This window comes from Astatotilapia calliptera, chromosome 13 (genome assembly GCF_964374335.1).
Source record: "Astatotilapia calliptera chromosome 13, fAstCal68.1, whole genome shotgun sequence".
Lineage (NCBI taxonomy): Eukaryota > Metazoa > Chordata > Actinopteri > Cichliformes > Cichlidae > Astatotilapia > Astatotilapia calliptera.
The window spans coordinates 10313631-10322774 of record NC_137434.1 but is presented as its reverse complement, the minus strand read 5'-3'; the positions used below and the strand labels follow the sequence as shown (position 1 = coordinate 10322774).

General features: G+C 41.1%; 1 protein-coding gene across 1 annotated transcript; it reads left to right on the top strand.

The window, feature by feature from the left end:
- The first annotated feature begins 3326 nt into the window (after positions 1-3326).
- Positions 3327-8373, top strand: LOC113034485 (visual pigment-like receptor peropsin). Its single transcript, XM_026189018.2, has 6 exons — positions 3327-3580; positions 4189-4394; positions 6203-6302; positions 7183-7287; positions 7373-7596; positions 7768-8373. Exons 1-6 carry the CDS (start codon positions 3442-3444, stop codon positions 8224-8226), a joined length of 1233 nt encoding a protein of 410 aa, XP_026044803.1. The 5' UTR covers positions 3327-3441; the 3' UTR covers positions 8227-8373.
- The last annotated feature ends 771 nt before the right edge of the window (positions 8374-9144 follow it).

Below are 9144 nucleotides of genomic sequence, written 5' to 3'. Positions count from 1 at the left end.
TTCTTATATAGCAGTTTTCTGCTTGAGCACAGCTAGCTCACATTCACACAAGCACTGTTCTTATGTCTAAGTGCTTTCTATCTAACATTCACACACATTCATACTCAGTATCTTGCCCAAGGATAATTTGGCATGCAGACTGGAGCAGCCAGCGATCAAACCACCAACCTTCTGATTAGTAGATGATCTGCTCTACTTCCTGAGCCACTGCAGGAAATTTTAAAAGGCTTCAGCCTTGCAGAGATTATTATTCATATTAACGACCCAGCACACAGGGGCATGGAGAGGCAGTAAATAGCTTTACTTCTAATCCATTTATGATAAATTGTAGAATCACCGTCACTACTACCAGCCTTTTTTTTTTTTTTTTTTTAGGTTTTATAACTTTGTTTATTGCAAAGTATACTCTTTTCTTTTTTTCTTTTTTTTTTTTACTACCAGCCTTGCTAGAGGCCACCTTTTGAGAAACCCCCTCGAACAATTTTTATTACAGATTTCCTGTAGATGTGAAAATGTATGTCTACGAATGCCACGCATGGACTAGCAGACGAAAATGACAGGCAAGCCATTTACTTTCATACAATCAGTCCCTGTGTCTGTCGTTCAGTGACAGGGAGGGAAAAAGTACGCACACTTTTTTTCAAGCAGATCCTGTATTGGTTTCTTGACCTGGTGAATGTCCCCAGTGAAGAGAGGCTTTGTGGCCTTCAGACAGCTCTTAGCCTTTAACACACACCTTCATAATAGCATATGTGTCTGTGATTTTCCATTTGGAAAATTGCTTGCTCTGTCTCTGGCTTTGCTTAAGACAGAGCGAGATCGAGAGAAAGATACAGTGACCTACTGTAGGTGCACCGTGATTGCCCAGCTTTGTGAACTCAAACACGTGCCAAGGTATACAGGTGAGCGCTAAGGTAATCTTGTCGTCTTCCTGTAATGTGGCAACACTTAAGCACTGTGCGGTGTATGGTAGGTGCCAGTGCTTTGTGCTTAACTCAGCAAAACCTGTATTTGATTCATGGATTTTTGTCAGAACAGAGCCCACATCTCTGCACAGCAGCTGACAGACCACAAGATGCCAGCTTCACACATTTATCCTCTGTGGACAGATGTGATTGTCTTTAGCTTTGTCCTTGTAGATTGGATGTGGGGTCTTCTTTGTCCTTTGTCCTTTAGCAACAGTTTAATCTCAGGAGCAGCTGCACTAAACAATGACTTTATAACATGCACTCCTAATCATCTTAATTTCACTGTAGGAGGATAGCTTTCCAGCCTGCTGCAGGAAATTGATATCAACAGTGTCATGACTTCATATTATGCGAACAAAAATAGGAACTTTAACATCTAGCAACAGTGTCATTCTGAGTCTCTGGCTGAAGGTATGGTGTGCAAAGACTGCATTCAGTGTTTGCTGCTGGACGGGTGACAGTTGGGGTCAGAGGTTCATTTTCCCCTTTGGCTCCTTCCTTCTCTTGCTCGCTGGCTTTCAGAGGCTGAAAGAAGACGCGGAAGCACAGAGGCATCTGGCATCAGAAGCACAAGCAGCCCTTCCCACCACATCCTGAACTGTGGCAGCCAGAAGAGAGAAACAAGGTGCACACTGTGAACTAAATACAAACTGAGGGGGGGGTGTTCAGGATACCCCTTTGGTGGGTGTGTCACCACAGAGAAGTTCACTGTGAAGAGAAGAAGGAGAGAAGGTGGACGAGGGGAGATGTGCTGCAATTATAAGTTTTCACAGAACAAAACAATGTTAATCAATAACACTGCACCAGCATCTGTTGGTGGAGCTAAATAAAGATCGTGTTTCTGAAGTGCCAGATGTTCTCACTCTGACATCAGAGCACATTTCTCAGTGCACACATTAGCTCAAACAAACTAAATTATGCTTCATATGATATTTCTGGGGTTTAGTGTATGTTTAGATGAATGTCATCTGTGTTTAGACAACGTGTGGTTACTGCAGCAGGTCTAAAGTCATCACCTCCTAAATGGAAGTACAGAAACAGGAACACAACTCTTGAGAGTAGTTCAGGAGTTGGACTAAAAGTGTAAGCAGATATTTGAATGGTCAAGATGGAAAAGCTGACAAAGCTCAATTTTATTAGTATCCCAGCACTTTTTTTTTTATTATTGTTTTTGGATTGATTTTTGTTACCTCCACAGATGTTCTTAGTAGTGTTTACATGTGTGCGTGTCATTCTGTTAAAATGATGGGCTTGAAATGTTCTGAATTGACCCCTAAAACGTTGTAGGGGTGTAGAGCGTAGTCATGTTAAAACTCCATTAAAATTTGGTTACATCCACCAAGGTCTTCTAGGTTAACTTAATGATTTATTGATCAAAAGATGGCAAAAATCCTTATAACTTTAACTATAATTCGTACAAGTGTGATGTTTGCTGTCAGGATACAGAAAGTACTGCATGAAGACTTCAAGTATCATCACATTTGAGCTCTCATCTTTTCTTCAAGTCAATAGATTGATCTGAAACTCTATTTCAAAGTATGTTTCTTACTGCCATTCGCAACATTTAGGAAATTAGACTTTTGTATGGGGATTCTAAGTATCCAAATATTACATCACATTTGACCTCTGACCTCACTTTTACATTTCATATCTCTTTCTCTTTCAAGTTGACCCCAAAATGTGTTATATCTATGACAAAAGTATTGTTGAGAGAATGAGAATGAGCTGCCTGGTTAGAAATATACTGCAGCATAATATTACAGTTTATAATAAAGTCAAGTTATTCATGTACAGTTATTTAAAAATCAGTATCTATTATCCAGTAGATACACCTACATTATGTTTATGTACTAAATACAATAAAATTTTCTTAAATGTAAATGCTGCCCAAACACTTGATGTTAGGCGCTTGTTAATACTGGATAAGGGTAAATACATTTCTTATTTATATTTTTCAGAACATTATTAATAGTAATATATTGAAATTTTAATACCAATTCTGTGCTATTGCCCAACTGAAAAGCTTCAGTCATTAATTCCTGTTTGGCATTCACACAAACCTGCAGGACACAATTCAAAGAAAATGCACAAGATGGCGTTTGAAATTGTTCAGCACCGCTTTGATCTCTGCTGAGGGCTTTAAGATAGCTTTGCTTGAGACGAGACCTTTGTCTTTAAGCTTTACGAAGCCACTCTGAAAATTAGACTATAACCCACTGAACCTTTCCCTGTTGCCTCAAATTTCCACCCAAAACCTCTATCTTCTTAGTTGTTAAGCAGTAGATAGGATTACAGCTGCAGTCATTTGGACAGTTAGTAGTGAGGTATTAGTGACTGTGTCTAAGCTGGATTTAAAATGAACTGACCGGTCATCCCTGCTCGTGTGTCACTGCAGTGTCTACTGAAAGCAGAGGAGAGCAGGGATTTTGAAGAGGACAGAAAGAATTCATGCATAGGCATCGAAATTCAGGCCATGGAGCTGACGCTGAAGGCTTTCACTCTGAAGGTGGTGAATATTCCATGGAGGAATAATAACCTGAGCACCCTGCATACAGACCCTCCTCTGTCTGATCAAGGACAGACCATCATTGGAGTCTACCTGTTAGTGCTGGGTAAGTAAACCACCATACGCTAGAATGCAATGTTTATTTTTTGCATTATGTGTATTGTTTGCAGATGAAATATGTTTACTTGGATTGTACGTTATGCTACTGTGTCAGTATTGCTTGATATACTGTATTTCCTACATTCGCATGAAAGAGTCACACATTATTCAAGTGTCAAGAACAAAACCGACTCTTGTTTCCAAAGGCCAGTCCACAGCTGACACCCACAGTTTGGTTTGGACCGTGCCAGCTAAGATAGTCGAGAGATTTTGTGTAACACAGAGTCTGAGATATAAAAAGAAAGGGACCCTGTTGGCTTGTTATCTGACTACAGAGTAAAAGGGTTTAACTCTGAGCTTCACGGGTTATTCACACTATTGGAGTCACTTCAGGATGAGATCCAGAACTAACAGCAATGATACATACGTACATGTTCCTATACTGTATGTAACATATTATCTAATAGTACTATACTACTACATATGATACAATATGATAAAATATAATAAAATAAAACACCATACAATGTCATATGCTACCATAAGATTTAGTATCCTATGCTATGTGGTTAATTAGGTATCCCCTGAATATTCTGTGTGCTTCCCTCCCTGCAGGATGGCTGTCCTGGTTTGGAAACAGTTTAGTGATGTTTGTCCTGTACAGGCAGCGGGCCACACTTCAATCAACCGATTTGCTCACCTTAAACCTCGCAATCTCTGATGCCAGCATTTCAATATTCGGCTACTCCCGGGGAATCCTAGAAATATTCAATATCTTCAAGGATGATGGATATTTGATCACCTGGATCTGGACCTGCCAGGTAAAAGCCAAACTCGAACAAGACTTCAAAATACTGACATTTGGAACAACAAGTCTTATCGCAGGAGCTATGACTGTGCAGAGTCACCAAAAAAACCATCCGTGTGCATCTGCTGTCTTTGGCCAGCCCTCAGTTAATAAAGTACATTAAAAGAATCTGTGGAAGTGTAACAGTAAGGTGTATATGCGTGTGGGTGTGTGTACGTGAAAGGGATTATTCTAGTAGACATGTGGGCTGGAGGTTAAATCGTGATAAGATTACCATTGTGGAGGCCTTTCTTCTAGCAGTAGGGCACCTGTCAACAACCAAACAGTGAACGGTTAAGAGCTGCTTTGGTGGCTATTTGTTGAATTTTATATCTACATGCACTTATATTGCAGGATTTTATATTTAACCATTCATTTCTGTGTTTTTCTCTTCCTACAGCCTCAGCTTGAAAAGAAATATTTGTCATACTTTAGCTTGGAATTCATCCAGGATATTTTCTTGCTCGAAGCCAGGCGTGGTAGAAATTGTGATTTCCGTGCTGCAGCGAGTGAAGTCTCTGAGGAGTCATACAAAAACAAGCCGGTGTAACCAGAATATATTTTAGTCTGGAGAACGTAAACTTTAAAAATCTAAGTGAAAGAGATACTGTAACTCAAGCTCTGCTGCTCTTAGGCTTCCCTACACTCACAGAGATGATCTCATATCTCAGTCATCCAATCTCCGGTGAAAGAGAAATATTGGGAAGGGAAGTACCCCACCTCTCTTATTTCACCTTCCCCCAAGAGAAGTGGGCTAAGGCAGGGAGCCTCAGACGTAAATAAGGGAATCAGGTAAAAAGTGACAGAAATAGTGGAGAAAAAGAATAGAAAGGTGAAGGAGACAGGCATGTGAGAAGCACATTACTGCATGGAGCGTGATGGGACATGAGCGAGCTGCAAGCTGGGCCTCATCCCCGTGTTTCACACTCGGTGGGGCAGGACATTATTAGATATGAAAGAGCCTCTCAGGATCATGTGACATTACAGAAGGAAAGTTCGGAGGAAGAAATGATGCAGCAGTGTAAAAGGTCTATGAAAGTTTACATCACCTTCTTGAGAGCCAAATAAAAGACAGATTAGTTGCACTAAACTGCACTAAACCACTATTTTTATTGCAAAGGGTCCTGAAATTTTATAAGAACTAAAATGAAACATAAGATTAACGCTTAATAAAAACCATACCAATGTTAGTAAGATAGTTTTCTGCCAAATGAGGGTGAAAAAACGTGATGCTTGGAAGTAATAGGATTACATTTAAGGAAGATCAAGAAAGTAATCAGACCTCAACTGATCCCCATCACCTGGAAATGGCACAGCAGGAGCTGGGTGTTACATAGTTGGGGCCAGACTGAAACACAGTAGCATCATTTCCTTTAAGAAGAGCTGTGATTAAAAGATTCCCAAACATTGGGCTGACTGCAACAAAGCTCCATGTGTTGCCATATTTGAGAGTCAAATCAAATTTTCCTGTGATATAAGTTAATATCTACAAATTAGCAGACGCAGTAAAGATTTTCCATTTTAGCATCCTCTTATTGAACCTGTACAGCTTACATCAGAGGAAAGGCTCTGTGTCTGGAGCATATTGACCAAAAGGGAGGAAGAGCTCTTTATCTGAAGCATCTCTATCTGATAAAATCTAAAGCAAACTCGGCAGACAAAGGTCTGACATTAGACAGGCACTGGCTCTCTACCCCGAGGCGTCACTGACCACTCACAGATATTTTGAAGACGTGACATCAGGAACTACCAGTCCATCTTTCTCTCTCTCTTTCCATCCAGGTGGACGGCTTCTTCACGCTGCTCTTCGGCCTCGCGAGCATCAACACCTTGACGGTGATCAGCATCACCAGATACATAAAGGGATGCCATCCAAACAAAGGTTTACAGCTTTAGCCCAGCCTTTTGGCCTTCCTCGCATTCCAGCAGCAGTCTCTTATCTGACAGGAGAGTGTGGTGTTTTTAGTGCTAATGAAAGCTCATTACAGGCTTCAGCTGTGGAAATAACGACCACTCGTCTCCAGCAGTTTCATTTTTATTTCTCAAAGACATTATTAACTTATTTTGAAGTGAGATTTGCTATTTTGGGGGTTGCAACTGATGTTAAAAAATGCCTTAATTATGCTGGAAATTTAGTTGAGCAACTGCTTCTGCTGTCGGCGAGGGATAAAGGATTTTATTGTTTGTGGCTGCTCATGTTAACCTGAGTGTTTTTACATTTGCCGTTAAACTATGGACATTAGTGGTAAATGTGGTGTGGCACCAGCTGCGTTTGCTAAAACCTTCGCTCTTATACTAAATCTAAATCTGAAAAAACCCCACTGCATGTGTTTTTGTGTGCAAATGAGTTAGGAGAATGAAATGTGCAGGTAAACCAGTGCAGATAATACGCAAAATACAGCTCAGTATTAAAATCACTGAAATCCTTGAAAACTGCTCTGCACGTATAATATGGGATATTTAAATTAGACGTTTGCTCGTTGCCTGGAAATAGAACAAACTATTATTTTCTTCCCTTGAACACTTTATCAACAGAGGCCCTTTTCAGTCGCAGATGTCAGCAAAGGCTGTTAAAAAAGAAAAGACTTCATTGTTCAACAAAAATTCATAGCAAGTCAAAAATTCTGCATCTAACTTTTTCTGTTGCCAAAATCATGACCTTTAAACTGTTTTTAAACTGCAAACAATCCTGCAGTCAGTTCCACGGTGTGAGAATAGCAGGCTGTACTCATGTTACTTGTCCTTGCTCTGTCTTCTCGCAGCTCATTGTATCAGCATCAACACGATTGCTGTGTCACTAATCTGCATTTGGACTGGAGGGATTTTTTGGTCTGTTGCTCCACTCCTGGGCTGGGGCAGCTACACAGGTCTGTTTTATGCATCGGACTTAACGGTACTTCATGCAACATGACAACAGAGCCGTGATCTGACCTTGTATCTCGTGTTTCTTAGATCGAGGTTATGGAACTTGTGAAGTGGACTGGTCCAAAGCCAATTACTCCACTATTTACAAGTCCTACATCATATCCATCCTGATCTTCTGCTTTTTCATCCCGGTGATGATCATGCTCTTCTCCTACATCTCCATTATCAACACAGTGAAAACCACGAATGCTATGTCAGCTGACGGTTACCTCACCGCCCGCCAAAGGAAAATGGAGCGGGACGTCACAAGGGTAGGACAAAAGGAAAATAGTCGAGTCTAGTTGTGGAGGGTTTATTGAAAGGCTTGATTAGAAATGTAAAAAGGGACTCTTAAAAGGTCTACTTAAAAGCGCCCGCTCGGTCATAAACCTCCTTTCACGTTACTCAAGTGCTGACAATAGTTTCCTTATGTCTCTTTTCAGATTTCCATTGTAATCTGCACTGCTTTCATCCTGGCCTGGTCACCATATGCAGTGGTGTCTATGTGGTCAGCCTGGGGCTTCCACGTGCCAAGCACAACCAGTATCATCACCCGCCTCTTTGCCAAGTCTGCCAGTTTTTACAACCCGCTCATCTACTTCGGCATGAGCTCCAAATTTCGCAAGGATATTTTGGTACTTCTGCCGTGCGCGCAAGAGCACAGCGAGGTGGTGCACTTGCAAAACATCACGCCAAAAGCCGAGGCCCCGCCCCCGCCTGAATCACTTCCAGGCCAGAAGCTGGAAGTGAAAAGTGCAGCTGCAGAGCTGAACCAATCTGAGCACGACAGTGATTCGGGGGTCAACAGCCCTCCTCAGACTCCTCCGTCTGACCCACAGGTCTTCCACATCGACGTGCCCTCTTACACTGAAACATCAGAGTACTGGTGTGACAGGCTCTGAAGACTGTTTCCATTTCACCTCAACCAATACTTGAATTCTATGGGGAGACTGGGAGTATTTATTTATTTATTTTTTTGTATGTTATGGTCTTATCCATCTTAATAAATTGTATGTGCAACCAGTGTTAATAAATTATTTTAAGTTTCATCCCTGCTGCAAAGAGTATTTATTTCCAGGTCCTGTTAGGAGTGTTTTAACAATCACTCAAACCAAACTGGAACAATGCATGTGTTTTTTTAAAAGGTGCCCAGCTCATGAAATCTGCAGTCAGTAAAATAGCGAGACAAGAGATGCACAACAACATCTGGAAACACTGAAGTGTCCTTAACTCAACCGAAGCAATGTGATGGCACAGTATCCTACTATTTCCCCCGTGTCCCCTGAGGGCATTCATACCCTCAGATCTACCTTATATCCTGCAGTCCACACTCTGTTGAGAAACAGCGTTTTATTTCTCAGTGTGTTTACGCATCACTCACAAGGAAATGGTTTTATTTTAAAGGGGCCGATTCCTTCTCATTTCCAACTCCAAATTCTCTTCTAGAGTAGCTTTGCGTGCTTTATTATCTCATCCTCAGCCTTGCTACAGCCCCTGAATCACCCACTGTCTAAGCTGATTTAGTGCATCTTTCTTTAAGGCCACTCTCCTCTTAAACCAGCTTTCTTCTGATTTGCTGCCCCTGGCAAACAAAAGGCTTGAACGGCAGATGGATTAGGCTGCTGTCCTCACAGCCAGAGGTCTGTAGGAGCTACAGTAAATGTAGAAAAAGCTGTCTGAGAACGCTTGACTTTTTAAAAAATAATACTGAATATAATATAAGCATTCACCGCTGTAACAGTACATGCATGACAGAAAAGAAGGAAAACTTAAAAGATCAGCTTAATCAAAAGATGAGTGTTTTGTTTTTGTTTTTTAGG

Excerpts from the sequence above, each read along its gene's own strand:
- LOC113034485 (XM_026189018.2), top strand. The coding sequence starts at position 3,442 with ATGGAGCTGACGCTGAAGGCTTTCACTCTGAAGGTGGTGAATATTCCA. Across the intron at positions 7,288-7,372 it reads GGGCTGGGGCAGCTACACAG|ATCGAGGTTATGGAACTTGT; the intron begins GTCTGTTTTATG and ends CGTGTTTCTTAG. Across the intron at positions 7,597-7,767 it reads TGGAGCGGGACGTCACAAGG|ATTTCCATTGTAATCTGCAC; the intron begins GTAGGACAAAAG and ends GTCTCTTTTCAG.